Source organism: Calonectris borealis, chromosome 16, assembly GCF_964195595.1.
Source record: "Calonectris borealis chromosome 16, bCalBor7.hap1.2, whole genome shotgun sequence".
NCBI lineage: Eukaryota > Metazoa > Chordata > Aves > Procellariiformes > Procellariidae > Calonectris > Calonectris borealis.
Window position 1 is genome coordinate 15162021 of NC_134327.1, and position 16822 is coordinate 15178842.

A 16822-nucleotide genomic window follows, 5' to 3' on the forward strand; every position below is an offset into this window, starting at 1 on the left:
TGCTGGGTGAGAGAGAAGGTTGCACTTTTATAATGTCATTTTGGCCTAAAAGTTAGAGGGAGAGAAGACTGGGAAATACTTGGAGGATTGAAATAGTGACTGAAAAAGTGTTGTGTTTTTTTTTTTAAATTACAGTTTGGCAATCTAATTTTTACATGCCTAGCTGACCTGTAAAGAAGAAACGTGATTTCTTTGGGCTTGACATCGTAGTTTAAAAATATCGTTCCTCTTTATTAAATGTCAATATATATTTTGCCAAACTAATTATCATTCCAACCATTAAATATAAACTTCCTTGCCAAAGTATGATAAAATTTCTGTATAGATTATTTGGATGCTAGAGAATTATCTGAGAGAGAGAGGACAAAAATTGTGTAATTACTGTATAGTGATAAGCCTATTAGTATTGTCCCATTCAGATGGGAATTTCTGCATGCTACTGTAGTGAAAACATCAGTAAAAGAATATTTATGTATTGAGAAATTGTGTATTTTAGCTGTCAAGCTTGACTGTTATTTGGGTAGGAATGAGGGAGATTACCAGCTGCTACTTAGCTAATAGAGGTCTTCATCTAAAGAAAGACCAACCAACAACAAAAACCCCTCAACACATACACCAAACTTATTTTTTAAACAGAGAATGGTACGGTATTTTTGTAAATTTTGAGTATGAATAGCTGGCTTGTTGGTCTCTGAGTCTGCCTAGCAGTTAAGAATAGTTCTTTATCTGTCCCATTAAGACTGTATTATTTTACAGAAAAGTGGGTGGTATCCAGTTTTACCCTGGTATTGGCCAACTCCCAGCAAATTCTTACTGACATTGTAAGATGTAAGAAATATCAACAAATGTTTTCTTGAACGATTAATTCTGTAGTTTTTTAAGTCAGTGTCCTACCCCCCAAGGCTTTGATACACTGAGGCAGGGTATCCAGCATTTGTTGGTGATACTTCTTGATATTACAACCCCACTAACACAAAAAGCTTTTGTTTTCCAGGAAGTTTTTCCTTTAAAGCAATTGAACTGCCTTGCAAGTTCTCCTTGCTTAATTGTTCTGGCTTGTTAATCTCAGCCTTGGTACAAGCTTTATCTCTGACAGTTCAAGGAGCCGATGGTGGCCCCTGGCACCTGGGGGGGCTGTCACTGCGCTGGGGACCTTGGAGAATGGCTGTGTTGAAAGTGGGGTGGTCTGATCAGAGGAATAATCAAACATGTTATATCTTTTTGTTATTTGGTGTTAAATTTGCTGGTTTTTGTCTCCAACAGCTACATCCCCTCGAGTTTCCTCGGAGCTCGAGCAGGCCCGGCCTCAGACGAGTGGAGAAGAGGAGCTCCAGCTGCAGCTCGCGCTGGCAATGAGCCGGGAAGTGGCGGAGCAGGTCAGTTCCCCTGTAGGTTTTCCAGAGTGTCTATGCTTTGATAGTTGAGACTACAATCCTGTTTTTTTTCAATGGCAGCTTGGCTTTGCTCCAGGTGGAATGGGGGGAGAGAAGGGCCATTTTGGAAGATGTTGCTCTTTTATTTTTTAAATTTTTTAAAAATCTCTTTTTAAAGTAACTGCAGCCTCCGAGCTGTTGAGACTAGTGGAGATGACAGTCACTTTGCAAGACGACTTTGTGTGGGAGGATGTTAATCATCACATTACTGAAGATGTTTTCAGTTAGGAAGAACTCAAAATGTGACTAGTCCTGAAAACCTTCATTAATGGGGCCAGCATAAGAAATGTCAGTGAATTCTGATTACAATGAAATTTTGAATGATCTGCTCATTCGGTGAGATTGTCTGGAACAGAAGGGTGACCTGACACAAAGTACTAGAATTTATAAAGAACCTGGTTTAAAATAGCTTGGCTCCTAATCTATCACATGGGTTATGTTACTGTGGTAATTCTTAGGAGGTTCATTCTGAATTTGGAGTAAGTGCTGTAATTGTGGATAAAGTTTACTGCATATTAATATATAACAAAGTTGTTGATCTCAGCTATGAGTGAAAATTCAAGTCAGCCTGCTGAGTGTCCGTAATATTTTAGAGGCTTCCTGTGACGATTTTAGCTTACTGCTGTATGTCAGGCATTAGTATCTCTGTGCTTGGAAAGGGAAACTATCACCCAGTAAACTTCGTCATTATTGAGCAATAAAGTTAAAGAAAATAAAAATCAGAATCTATCAGTTGAAATAGCTTAAAAAATCACAAGGGAAATACCAGCTGGGGAATTAGTCAACTTCTGAAAGACGTGATGCAAGCAAAGATATTTAAAGTAGTTGAATGTACCACAAACATGGTAGTTTACAGATGTTGAAGAACTACAAAATATGCATGGAGTTGGCTAGATTAACTCACTTAGCGTTCTTTATAACAGTTGCATCAGTTGTGGAGGGAAGCTGACAGAAGCCAGGAAAAGTAAAGTTTAAAACACTATGTCCTTCAGTGGTGATTTGAATGTTCAAAAACATTTCAATGATTTAAAGCTGGGATATTTACTTTGTCTTTCAGTTCGGTGGTGTTTCTAGCATTGTAACTGAATTTTTGGAAAGAATGTTTCATTTATACCTTTCCCATTAGGAGTAAAACAACACGAAGGTAAATTTCAGTCAGCAAAATGGATGTTATGATCCCACTGTTACGATGGTGTTACAGGGTCAGGGTGCTCCTGACCTCGGTTTGAGGCAAGAATCACAAGAATTCTTTCCCCCCCCCACTTGTGTTATGCAAGGTACAGCAAATAGTCCTGGCAATCCCACTGCGCGTGCCTGTGGTGCGCATCACTCCTAGGGTGGCAGGGAGTACTGCCCAGGCCTTCCCTGGCAGTGTCCTGCCAAGGGGCTAGACACCTGGAGGGAGCAAGCAGCACAGTCTAGGCTAATGGTCTATATCAACAGTGTTGATTTCCTTTGCAGGAGGAGCGCCTCAGACGCGGAGATGATCTGAGATTACAGATGGCTCTGGAGGAGAGTCGCAGAGACACAATTAAAATTCCCAAAAAGAAGGAGGTAGTGCCTTCGACTAAGAAATTCCCGGTTATGCTGCCAAAAGCTGAAATACAGTAACACAAAATAGCTTAATACTGAGCTCTTTTATGCTTTTGGGATTGCTTTGTTGTATAGCTTAAAGCTTCTTCCATGCGGGTTAAATTTCAAACTACTAGTCAATGCAGGTGTGTAAAAGGAAAAAAAAAAATTGCTGCTTCACTCTCATGGGTTTGTACTTCAGATTGGTAATGCTCTTGATTAAAGCTCAGATTACTCCTGCCCTCAGCATACCACTTTGTTGGACCTAATGGATGCCCTGCCCTCGTCGGCACCAGCCCCACAGAAAACGGAGCCTTGGGGACCCCCTGCTGTTGCAAACCAAACTGATCCCTGGGGAGGATCCACAGCTGCAGCTACTGCTTCTGACCCATGGCAATCATTTGGTAAGAATAAACTGCCAGAAGGAATGCTTATTTAAAAGTTTTTGCTTTTTAATGTTGAGCTCTTCAGAGTTTCTCAATCTACGATGTCATGCTTGATAACGATAGTGTATTAGCCCATTTTGACTGTTTCCTGTACTCTAGAACTAATGTTCCCCTAACTCATTTCCAAGCAGAAACAAATGGAAGTTGCACTCTGTTCCTGCTTTTTAAGCAGCTGGGTTTTTGTATGTGCATTTTGAATCTTAAGAAAGAGGAGAAGAGTGAAGCTTCTGTTGTCTTTGTACAGCAAAAACAACTCGTCTCAGACTGGGGGGATGCTCATGCTTTGGCTGCTAGTTGTGTCCAGTGTCATGGCTTTAGACTCTTGCCAGTATTTAATATAGTACTTAGGCAGGGTGCTGTGGTTAGGAGGGCCATAGATCTGAATTACCGTGTCTTTAATTGCCTAGTGAAATGTGATGTGTATACCATCAGAACCAAATGGATTAAATTGTTTAAATAGAGATTTTTATACTAAACAAAAAAATTGAGGTTACCATTTTAAATATTCACCGTGTTTCATAAGCTTTTGATGCTAAATTCATGGAATCTGTTTCTGAAGGTAAAGATCCAGTGCTTCACATCTTAAAGAGCAATTAAGTCCACTTTTTTGCTTGTTTGCTTTTGTGTGTGTGTTTTGCTCCCTATGTAGTGTGCTGTTTTCTACGTTAGCCAAAGTCTGTCCAAAGAGTTACTCTTTTGCATAAAAAACTCGATGGTTCCTCACAGTATGTGTTAAACTTGCTACGTCTGTGGAATTGGAGCTGGATCTATTTTTTGTAGGCTTTGGATTTTTTTTTTTTTTTTTGAGGGGGCAGGGAGTTTCCGTACAAATGGAAGCTCTTTCCTGAAGACTAACAGCTTAGTTCCGTCAGTTTTGCTTCAGGCTGGTGATTCTACGACCTCTGCTATAAAGTGATTTGCATTAGCATTCAGCACACCATCATCAAGATTCCTGATGAAAATTTTGAAGTTTGATAATGAAATGCAATTCCCCCCCCCCCACGGTGGCATTAAAGGCACCTACATGGCTGCTGGGCCAACTACAGTTCATTGTTCTAAGTGTAATCTGTTTCTTTTTTGGTGATAAACTGCAAGCATGAAATCAGAAAAAGTCCCAAGTTTGGACTCTAAGGCTGTTCAGTGTATTTTTCTGTGGTTAAAAACCGAACAAAATCCACCTTCTTCAAATCTCGTGCTTGATATATCATCCTCTGACAAGATTTTCCTTCTACCAGTTGCAGTTGTAGCATTTCCTCTCAGTGACTCCCAACTTTATTAATACCATAGAACAAGACGTTGTTCCAGCTTGCTGGTTACTTGGCTCCCAAGGATAGTCTTGAAGATGTAAGATTTATGAATTTGACTGCTAATAAAAGAGTGACTCATTAAACTGTATTTCTCAAATCCTCCATGTGCTTTGGCATTTCAGTAGAGATAATGGAAGCTACGGGAAGGTATCTTCCCAAGTGCTCTAATTTTGTGTGCTCTCTTTATGAAAGAAAAGACATTTTTGAAAGCTTCCGTTTATGGGAAGTGCTGTCATTAGCATTTCTTGTGTGGCATTGCTCGTAACTCAGCACTAAGGGTAGATAAAGGAAATGTAAGTACCGGTGTGGGAATAGTTGGACTGACTGGGAGAATTTTAGCATTTCCTGGTCCGAAGCTGTAGCAAGACCATGCCACCTGTTGATGAAACAAAGACCAACATTGCAAATCGGAATTTGTGCGACTGTGTGTAGCATTGAATTGGTTTTCAAGAATATTGTGATGCCAAGGGGGTTTGTATGTAGTTTTAAAAAATAAAACAATATTCAGTTGTAACTTGAAACCCATATGGTGGTTAAAGATAATAGCTGTGTAGTGCATGGGTAATTCTGTCCTACTCTTGGATTATACAGTTGTTCTTATTTAGTAATTAAACCATGACTGGTTGAGAAGTTTCATTGGGAAGAGGAAGTGTGTTTGCATGTGCTATCTGACTTGAAGGTAATTGATCACCGTAGAGTTGTACAGGAAGTGCATTTAAAGTACTAGGTTCCCATTCCTGCACTCTGATGGCCGGGGAGGGGCAGCGGGGATGGACGACATAGGAACAAAGCAAGAGTGATACCTTCTGACACAGACCTGGCCCACTGCAAATCTGAAATGTGATTTGCTTCAGTGGTCCTGGGGTTTGATAAGCCAAAATAGTTTAATTTAGTGGTAGAAGGAAGAAGAGGTCACCTAAGCTGAAAAGCAATAAATTATTAGGGCGAGGAAGAATAAAAAACTGGCAGGAAATTGTATATAGTGAGGCAAGTTTCCTTCTCTTTCATTCTCCCTTTTCTGCCGTAATTTGTCACTTTACACTAGGAAGCCCTAACCTTGTGCACAACCTGAAGCAGTTTGGTAATCTGAATTTATAGGAATGAAGAGTTGTCAGCATCTTCCAATAAATGGGAATCCTGAACATTGGGTTTAAAAAAAAAAATTGGAAGGGGTGTCAGTGGACAGCTTAGATTTGTGTCAGAAGGAGCGCTTACAGATGGGAATAAGAAAAGCATAACTAACTCAGGGAAGCTGATTATATTTTTATAAAATAACAGTATGGTTAAAAGAGTTTGAAAATTATTCCCTTTGAATCTTACAGATCTCTTTCCTTTGTCCAAGTCTTAATGTTGTATATTTCATACCTTTTACATATAGGCTTTTTTGAAACCTTCTTTCCCATGAGTTCATAAATGTACTCTGTGATTTAGGTCACCTTCAGTCAGATATTGTCTGTTGTGGTGGCAATGTCTGTAACAAAAGCAAGTTTATTTTCTTGTTGGAACTGCAGATTTTTTTTAAATTGTTTCAAATGGGAGATTGTTTTATTCACCTGTGTTGCACAGAATTTACTTGTGCTTGTTGTCCAGTATGTATGACACAGATGCTGAGACTTACCAGTATTCCTAATGTTGAACTGCTTCACCTATTTACGTTTAGTATTAATTGGCAGTAATGGCTCATAAGCGAGATTAATCTCCAAGGAAGGCTTTCCAAAGTGAAACTGTATTGACTTGTGTTCCTGCTGGTTCTTTTTGCAGGTGCCAAACCAGCTGCTTCCGTTGACCCTTGGGCAGCACCAGCAGGATCCACAGCTCAGTCTCTGTCCAAAAATGTTGACCCTTGGGCTCCTGCTCAGCCATCTTCTACTGTAGCAAAATCTTCTGTGGATCCTTGGGGACCAGCACCTGCAAACAAACCCCTCTCTACTTCTGGTGAGAAACAGTCTCATCCTATATCCATATTATTTGAGTAATGAAGGTGAAATCCGAATGATTTTCTTGCATTGCTTGGTTAAAAGAAGCTATGTGCTGAACAATTTGCAGAACTGGTCTGTAAAATAAATGGGAGTTGTAATAGCTAGCAGCGAAAAGAACTTCAAATATAATTATTCTGACTTAGAGCTCTGAATTTGTGTTGCTTCTTCGTGCTCTGTCCCTTCTACATTCTTTTATTGGTATGTGTGGATGCATGCTGAGCACTTACGACTGCTGCTGCTGTTGGGTTTTTATCTTTAATTAGACAAGGGCTTAACTTCTGGAAATGAATGATACTATAATTTTACCTTTCATCATGATAAATAGCTGTGCAGATGGATGTCTCTGCAGACGCAGATTGACAGGTTGAGCAGCTCCACACTCTGAGGAGACTTTTAGAGGTGCAAATGAAGGTTTGTTACTTCAGACTGAGAGTGTGAAAGCTATCCCTAAGCCCTTGTGTGGCAAAATGCGGAAGGTGCTGATGTAATTGTCTATTCATGCTCTGAAACTAATGCAACCTTGATGAATCTTAATACCTGGTATTTTCGTGTTGGCACCGTGGCTAAATGCATCCTACATGCATTTTCTGCTAGTCATTCATCTCAGTACATAATAAACAAAGGAATCTCAGAGTTCTGCAAAACGTTGTCTTATCAGCTTTTCACTGGGCAATAACTGGATCATTATGAGAGTGATTCTTTAACTATGGTGGGTCTTTGTTCTTGGTAAGAAGTATTGTTCTTATACACAACCTTCACTCCTTCTCTTGGGTTTTTGTCTTTTTGCGCTCTTTATGCAGCTAAGTCTGTACCTTCATTTGCTTGAAATGTGTTGAAGGTTAAAACTAAATTAAAAAAACATTTCAACTAATACAAAAAAACCCAGCAAACTTTAAAGCTTTTCAGGAGTGTGATTGCTGTTCATTTAGGTGTGGTTTTTCTTCCTCCATTTTGAGGTAAGGGTATGTCCACATTTTGAAAATGTTACGTTTTCATTGGTTGCAAACTATGGGCAAGTTCTGGTGCTTTAGCTAACAGGGCCTTACCATCTCTACATGGCGGAGATAACATTTTCTATTGCATTCCTCCTCCTTTTAACTTCGGAAGCATAAGTCAAATCATCACTTAAGTTGTAGCAATGCTACATTTATCTTTGGAACTGTATTCAGAAGTGTGTTTTACTGGAGGGCTGATTAACATACTTTATAGTTTAGGCTGTAAATTCGCTCTTCTCTTCTTCCACAGCAATAGATACCTGCCTATACATCTCTCTAGTGCAGACACTCAATAAAACCCCAGCGTGCTGAGGTGTGCCTTATATTGTTATTTAGAAGCACATTGCTCTGAGTTAGTTGGCTAATACTGTAAGAAAGCGCAGTTCTCTGACGTTACCCTTCTCCCTGGTCCTGGGTAAGAGTAGGAGAACTCAAGCTGATCTGAACTGCTGCCCTGGAACCTGACAGAGGGGCTTCTTGGTAACATGAATGGGTTAGAAATTGCTTTCAGCAGGATCAGGTGTGTGATGCAACCGAAGATCTGTTAATGACAGGGCTGTCTTGTTGTTTTGAACAGGAAGTACATCTTTTGACCTCTTCAGTAATTTGAATGGTACAGTTAAAGATGATTTTTCTGAATTTGACACACTTCGAACTTCCAAAAAGCCAGGTATGAATCAAATTCTTAGCGTGTGGACAGTTTGGGTGATAGTCTCAGCAGCAAATGTCTCTATTCTTAAATTTTATTTAAAAAAAAAAAACCAAAACTTTCACAAAGGAAAAGGTTAAAGCTGGTGATAATGCAGCAGTAAAAGCTTGTTGTTAACATTTTGGCCTCTGCATGAACTTACGGGAATGGGCCTTTTGCATTATAAGCCGTAGAATTTCACTCTGTAACCTTTTGCTGCATTGAACCAGAAATTTGTTTGACTTCTAAATTTACAGTATCCAACATGTTTGGAGTATAGCTCATGCTCAGAGAGTCAAAGAGAACAATGTTGACTGGAGTTCTCAAATGTGTAAATTCTAGTGTGTAACAATAGTAGGAAGATGAGAAAATACACTTCTATGAATGCTTTATTTTTTTATTTGGTCATTAGTCACTAAAATAAAAACTGCTAGACCTTAACGTGTAAGTGCTTTGATAGTACCTACTTTCAGGATGGTTCTGCCTGAAAGAACGGTGACTAATTCAAAGTGGGGTTAGGCTTCTTTAACACAGAAGAGAAAACTGGGGTGCAGACTAGCTAGGAAGGGTGCCGGTGTAGTGCAAGGGCAGAAGGCAAAGGCTTTTGAATATCTTTTCCTTGGAGACTTTTAGTCCCATCTGTTGCAGCATAGCTGTGAGAATATTCATCAGGGCAAATCAGGTAGCACCTTCAGTAGAGCACTGCAACTCTAACTGTAGCTTCTTCATACTCTTCTAAAGAACATTTATCTGCTTGCATGCTATAAGGGTGTTACATGTACTGAAATATTTAAATCTGACTAATACAAACATTAGGTTTTAAAACATTTCTGTTGTCAGAGACTTCAGGGTTTTCTTTGCTTGACTGTGTAGATTAATGAGGTAAGTTTTGTTTTTTCTCTTTGTGTTGTTTCAGCTGAATCAGGTTCCACTTTGCCATCTCAGCATAGCGGTACCACAAGTCCTGATCTCTTTGATTCCCAGCACTCAAGCATGACATCAGGCAAACAAAGTGCAGCTCGGAAAACCCCTGAGTCTTTTTTGGGCCCCAATGCTGCTTTGGTGAACCTGGATTCACTGGTGTCTAAGCCGCCGCAACCTGTCACTTCACTGAATCCATTCTTGGCACCAGGTCTGTTTCTCCATGTTCCTCCAGTTTTCTATTTTAGCTTTCCCTTCCTATAGGAAAACTCTGCTTAACTCAGTCCTGTTTGATTTAACGTAAGCTGGTTTGGGCTTGTTTTTCTTGATTACTTCAGCCAACAGATCATGACTGAGAGCAGCAGGGTGAGGCATCATGGTTTCGAGGCATACTGCTGGACCCTGAAAGCGCAGAGTTTCTCCTCTTGCGTCTGCAGCTGATCTGCTGGCTGAGCTTTGTTCAAGCAGTTTCTCTTCCACTTTTGCCCTTGCTCTCTCAAAATGGTCTGTGTTAGAAGAAGGCTTTGGGTTTTTAAAAACGGCTGAGCTAAAGCTGATTGATTGTCAGAACAGGTAAGATGTGAACTTGTGCCACCAGAGAATCCCTTGGGAAGATAATAGGTGGTAGGTTCTTGTGGAAGCAGGTAGGAATGGCCCTTTTGCTTGTGTAGCAGCAGGCACGGTAGCATGTCTGACGGCACCTGAGGTTCCAGATGGCAAACTCTGCAGTATGATTTAGTGGGTTGCTGGTTAGGCTGTCTTTAGGCAAGCATGATAAACCAGTTTTGATCAAAACACACTCTCAGTGTATTTTGAAAAAACTAGGCTGTTGCAGTTCTCCTGTAAATTGGCCCCTGTTAGAAGTGAGCCTTTACTTATAGCAGACTTAGATGGTGACACTAAACACATACAAGACGTATGTATTTTTTAAAAGCTATTCATGCACTGAAATTTCTGTGTGAGGTTAGTATGGTGAAATACTTTAAAATGCTATTTCAGCATTTATTTTCTTCACTCTTCCAATGGAAAAAAATGAGAGTTTATTAAATTCCTTGGGTAGGAAAAAAACCCCAGTAATTCTGAACAGCCTTGGCAGTGTTTAGCAAGAGGAAGTCTGTGTATCTGCCATTACCGGTTACCACAAAAAGTTTATAAGGGGTCACTGGGCCATCCAAATAACGCCATACATATACGGTAAAAGGAATTTGTAGTGTTGGCAGCAGTCCAAAGAACCTCAAACGCTGGGAAAGTTACTCTCTGCTTTTTCTAGCACTGCTGTAATTCGGAAACAACTTGTTTACTTTATGAATTCTTGTCAAAACTCTGTGCCAGAAACATGTACAGCTTCTAAGTGGAGCTGACTGGATGACATCTTGAAGCAAATGCTCATATCTGCAGTAGCCAGATTGCAGTAAAGGAGTACAGAGAGCCTGCAGTTCTCTTCCGTAATGCAAATTTTAAGTAGCATTTAAAAAAAAAAAAATTAGTGATCTGGATGACATGGTTAGGCATGTTCTAGGTAACCAAATTTAGAACCTGGCTTTCCAGTGACTACTATCAGAAGTGGAAATTGTTGGTCAGCAAAGGGATGTTTTGTAGCATTGATAGGTTCAAGGAAACAGACTGTACGTGTGCACCAGTGCAGCCCCAGTTTGCTGAATGGCATCCACGCAGGTTTCTCCGCAGGGTGTTTTGGGGTTGGGAGCATGTGGGGATTTACAGAAAGTGCGTTCTTTGCCAGGAAAGACGATCTCCAAAACCTTGTGTTTATGGAGGTGTGATCTCTTTCCCTCTTTCCCCTTCTTCTCTCAAAACTAGGCGCCGCTACAGCACCAACTCCAATCAACCCCTTCCAAGTGAATCAGCCTCAGCCGCTCACTCTAAATCAGATGAGAGCGAGTCCCGTGATGGGAACCAGCCCTTCTTTCAGTGCTGTGCCACCGATAAACATGGAGCCAATACCTCTGTCTTCCATGGCCCCAGTGCCTGTGGGAATGGCACCGATACCAGCTATGGGCACTGTGGCATCTATAACAAGGATGGGCCAGGGGCTGAACGTGAGCATTGCAGGATCAATGACCCAACCTCTCCACAGTACAGGAATCCCGCCGTCAGCATCCCAGTCTACAAATACAACTAACCCTTTTCTCCTATAAAGACCCAATTAAAGGAACTTCCTTTTCATAGTGTTTCCAGGCTGAAGTCTTTACAGCAAAATGAACGTGGCCTGTGTGGACTGAATGGTGTGTAAGAGACTTGGAAGTAGATTTGCAGTTTACAGTTATGATCTTTGAAGAGTTGTCTCTACTTACCAGTTAATCTAAATCTAGTCTTTGCTACAGATGGTACCTTACTTTGGCTTGTTGAGCATTATGTGAAATGTTCAGACTTTTCACCAAAGTTAGATTCTGCCCATTTTGTTACTTTGTTAATCATTTCAATACACTTTCTAGGGAGAACCTGCCATTTTAAACTCCGTTGGCTATTTTGTAGATGTCAGATGATGTGCTGGATCCTGAAATTACTATTTACCTGCATCTGTCACTTCCTATGCCCATACGATAGACCTGAGATTCAGAGTGCTAGTGAATGTTTTGCACATAACTATACACAGTTCTAGACTGTTGGTTCACCCATAGTCCTTACTCTTAGAAGAGAACGATTCGGAGGGTCCAGGTGGCTGGTTTTTATGCATTAAACATTGCAACGCAAAATCACACTGCTTTCGTATCAGAGATTTGACCGAGAAAGCAAGCTTGTCTCAAAAGGAAAAAAAAAACACAGACAAAAAACCCAAGAACATTCTCAAGTTGTCAAGTATAACGTGTGCTGTTGTATGCAGTGTTGAATTTGTACACTACTCTCTAAGGACTCCTGAGGAACTCTCTGTGAGTGGCATGCTGCACTCGTGCTGAGTGAGTGTCCTGCTCTGTGCTTGTCCAGTACCAGCTTCGTTTGGAAGTTATCATGTGTATTTTGTTTTTATTTGACTTACAATGTGAGTTGAAAGAAAAAAGAAATACAGTGGGACAACTTTGAATTCAATTTCACCGGGGCAAGCTTTAAAACTAATTCAGGCTTAACCTTGCTATATGCAGTTACTCTTGTATACTTTTGCACATATTTTGTTTAGTACAGTTTCATATTTGAGTTTGCAGAGTTACCTAATAGTCCTTTTTTTGCTAATTTTTATAATGTGGTTCTTATTTAACTGTCTGGTTTTGATAGATTTATCAAGTCTGGCTGAAAAATTAAGATATTGGCAAATGTCATTTTTATGGTTTTAATGCCCTCTTATTTATGGTTTTAGCTCTTTGTTTCTGTAAAGAGAGTTTAAAAGGGAAGATTAACACTAAAATATTTACTTTTAAATGAAGTATTCATAATGCAAATCAAAACAAATTCTCGTGACTAATTATTTTTAGATGAATTGAATTTGAGCATAACATGATTTAAGACTACATTAAAAAGAAAAAACACTAAAGTCGCCTTTCCCTTGATTTGTTCCCGTTTTCCGATTACCAAAATGGACAGACGTTTAGCCTTTATGAAGATCAGAAGAGAGGCTGTTCTTTCTTGTAATACTTCTTGAGATGTTAAAAATTCTAATGTACAAACACGACTTATTAATTTTATTGACTAATTTTTCTTAATGAAAGGTGCACTCCATATTAACAACCGGTTCCATTTACAGCTATTAATTGTAAGCTGAACTATACATTTTTAACTTGCATGTCTGGACTCATCGGCACTAAACCGCGCTCAGGTTTCAGCCAGTGTTTCTGGTGGAAACCTGGCCTTCTCAAAGACGGCAACGTTTCTGAGCTCTGCTTTCACAAGCAACGCGAGCGTCCGCAGAGCATGTGGAAAGGGATGTCCCAGTGCTTGCTACTGCCTTGAGGGCATCTCTGTGAATGAACTGATGCATCTTGGTGGCCTTTCCCTAATTAGAAGGAGGGAGAAAAAAAAAACAAAGAAGCTGAAAGAAATTGCCGGAGTTGTGTGTTCTGGTGTGATGATGCTGTGTGGGACTGTGCCAGTCTAGGGTCGCGTAATGTGGAAGGGACTGGGTTGTATCTTTTGGTGGGTAGGGGAGGCTGAAAGACTATCAAATCTAGGGTACAATCACAGATTTTAGCTGTGTAGGTCAGTGTAGCTCTATTAGTATACGGAATGCTAAATGTGTGGATGTTTCTATGCAGATTGTTCTATCCTCTTGAATACTGTTGAATTTGCAAGTAGGATTCAGAATATTCATCTGCTCTTGTTTTTATATAGGAGAAAAGAGAATTACTGTCCACACCCAGTATGTCTTTAAGAAAACAAAACAAAAAAACATTCATGTTGCCTTTCAGAGTAAGGAAAAATACTTTACTTTTTTGTTGTTGTTGAAGTTACGGAAAAGTGTAGACCAGGAAGGGTGTGATTCTTGCAGATGCGGGGGGGGGGAAGTGCTTTCCAATTGATCTGTGGCAAGATTTATCCTTCATTGTTTTTCCAATTTAATTTTATCAACAGTGGAATTGAGGTTACTTGATGTTTTTCCCTTAGTCTGTCACCTGAATGCGTTTGCAACAGTTAGATGGGGCATTGTCTATTCAGCCAAGAAGTTCTAACCACATCTCTCATTAAACACTAGGTAACTGTTTTTGGAAGCAAGATGGGGTTGATAGTAAGTATTTAAAATGATGAAGTCATCTACAGTTCAGAGTCATGATCTGTCACCATGAATTGATAAAAATGTGCTGTTGGTCTGGTAGGGAGCCCTAGCTTAATGAAACTGCTGAATGGCAAATTGTTGCTTTTACCAAGCCACTTCTGAAAGAGCTGTATTTCTTTTACATTATATAGATATATAGACATGTATCGCACAATGAACCATGACTAGGCACTCTGAAGAGCGATCAGCCCAGACTGTGGTGCTGGAAAGCGTTAGGCTAAGGACTAACCGTGCCGAGATTCCCACCCTGACGTGGGGGTTGTGGCAGGAGCCGAGCTCAAGAGGATAAGCAGCTGGTTTGGTAAATCTGCTCGGTTCCTGGGCTGGGGACATGCCCGTGCCTCAAGTGCCCTGCGGGCGTGGGGTGCTGTGGCAGTGGCGCTGAACGGTGGCTGCTGTCCTAGCCAGGTGAAGCTTCAGTTGTGTCCAGAATGGTAAATCTCTCTTTGCGATAATCTAACTGCTCTCCAGAATAATTCTTCCTCTCTCCCCACCCTCCCACTTCTTTTTGCACGGAGGACGTGTGCGTATCCGATCGCATCTGCTCTGGCGTATTTCTCCAAATGCATTTCCCTCTTCCCCTTCTTTTCTCACTTGCAAATATTAAAAGTGCTTTTGATTTTTAAAATGTTAGTATCCCAAAATAGCCTTACTGGTCAAATTGACCAAAGATAAAGTGTTAAATATTTTGTAAAAAAAAAAAAACAAACCACCTCTTGGCATAATTTTAAACCCAAAATAAGCTCAGTTATTTATTCAGTTTTATACTATATAGAAACTAAACTACATTGAGGGGACAGGGAAGGAAAACCATGGTGGGTTGTGGTGTTTACAGTCTTTTTGAAGTCCCGTAGCTAAGACAACTATTGTTATCCATCTTCCCTTTTGCTGTTACAGTTTCTAATGTGTACTGTATGTATTAATATTGCACAAATTGTGGAGAAATATATGGTTTATTTTTCACAGCAGAATCTCACAAGACTCGCTTCCTTTACAAGTGTTACAATTTAAATATTTACCAAACTGTTTTCATAATACTGGGAGCCGGCTGCTTTTTATGAATTTGTGCTGACTATTGACATTATTTACTGTATAAATAATTTATCATTTGTACTATTGTATCATAATGTCTGTATCTTTGTGTCATTTTTCCCAAGCAATGTCACAAATGTGATATTTAATAATGCCATCAGAACAGTGGAAAGACAAGGGGTTTGTAGGTGACTGGTCAGAATTAAAATTGTATTGCTTATATTCCAGCCGTGTTGCTTTTTCAAGACTCTGCGTAGTGTTTATAATCCGATTCAAAAAACTGTCGCTGCCATGCTTGATTTAGTTTGCAAGAAAGCTGATGGATTGGTTGAGATGATTTAAGGTTTGTGCTGGAAGTCCTAGGTGCTAGGAGAAATCCAACGGTTATTGAGAGTAATGCTTCTTGTACGTTGTCAATGTGATTTCTTCGATGCATTCATCACTTTCCTGGGGCAGGCCTGCTCTTACTATGAGAAAGGAGGGTTTCTTATAGATACTTAAATCGGAATCAGTTGAGACCTTACTAACTCAATAAAAATGAAGACTTATGTTGCAGGTGACTGAATTGCTTCTTTAAACCACATTACCCTTTAAACAGCACTTTTGGAGGGATGATCAAGTACTGTCGTGGCGGAGGCTTTGTTTTTATGTCAAGACGGAAGTCTGGGGAAGGCATGACTTTTAAAGCCACCACTCATGGAGTTGGGGAACTGTGACAAATCTGACTGGGAGTCCTCGCTCCCCGTTTTTGCAGTAGTTGAGTCCTGCGGTGTTGGCTCTGCCCTGTTGTTCAGGTGGCCTTGCAGATGGGGTAGCAGTGAGCCTGCCTCCAGCTGGGAAGTGATTTCAGCGTCTAATTCTGGATGGTTTAAATTAAAGGGTACTTCATTAGCAGGCTATCTGAAGAGCTACCTCTGCAGAGCCCATGCAGGTTTCCTGTAGTTATGGTTTGCTGCCAATCAGACTGATCACTAATCAAATACTTAATTTCTTAATGCTGAAACTGCAGTGGTGCTAGAGACCTGACTATCGGAAAGGCAGCCATGGGGAAAAAAGCATCTGGTTTGGATTCGGATCTGTGGTGCAGAGCTGGCTGGGGGTGTGGTGCAAACCCACTGCCCCAGCAACGCTGCGGTTTCCCTGGAGAATGAGGCTGCCTCCGGTCAGGTCTTTGATTCATTTTGCTTCTGTGTTTGTAAGGAAAACAGAAAAACCTCCTTTGCCAGGGGCGGCAGCCCAGATACCTGTTGCTTTTTGCACCTCTCGTTTTTACAGAAGGATGCTCCTGTGCGGGAGGGCTCTTCTGCGCGTGTGTGTTTATTGCTCCTCTGGCTGCCTCTCTTTTTCTATGTGATCAGTACTTCCTCGCTGTTTTACTCTGGCCTCTTGAAATTGCACGTTTTAAAATAAAGCTGCTTGCTATAGGAAGGATTTAGGAAGGGCTCGAAGTGGAAACTTTTGTGATGACTCTATAGTACTCTTAAAAAGGAGCTGAATACTGCAGGCTGCTGCAAGCGGAGGGGGTGCTGGAGGGAGTCTGAGCTGATAAAGCCTGTTGTGAGAGATCTGGCTGCGGCTGAGCCTTCCTCTGACCTTGGGCAAGCTGCTCTGCCCCTGTCCCGGGTTTCCTCTTCCTCTTCTGTGAAGTGAGGTGGTATTTGCCTGCTTTTGCGGAGGAAAAGGGCTATCTGGATAAAATATTATCTTGCCCTCATCCGCACCGGTGTTG

The 16822-nt window shown here is 40.7% G+C and overlaps 1 protein-coding gene across 6 annotated transcripts in view; it reads left to right on the forward strand.

The window, feature by feature from the left end:
* EPN2 (epsin 2) overlaps positions 1–15320 on the forward strand; it is a 47155-nt gene extending 31835 nt beyond the window's left edge. For 2 of the 6 annotated variants that reach the window (XM_075165475.1, XM_075165474.1), the window contains 7 exons: positions 1264–1376; positions 2895–2987; positions 3253–3409; positions 6520–6693; positions 8310–8402; positions 9337–9552; positions 11160–15320. In XM_075165475.1, coding sequence (XP_075021576.1) covers positions 1264–1376; positions 2895–2987; positions 3253–3409; positions 6520–6693; positions 8310–8402; positions 9337–9552; positions 11160–11497 — 1184 coding nt within the window. In that variant the 3' untranslated portion in view covers positions 11498–15320. Of the gene's footprint in view, positions 1–1263; positions 1377–2894; positions 2988–3252; positions 3410–6519; positions 6694–8309; positions 8403–9336; positions 9553–9679 lie in introns of all 6 variants that reach the window. The other 4 variants (XM_075165477.1, XM_075165476.1, XR_012676146.1 and 1 more) reach the window with 3 other exon arrangements.
* The last annotated feature ends 1502 nt before the right edge of the window (positions 15321–16822 follow it).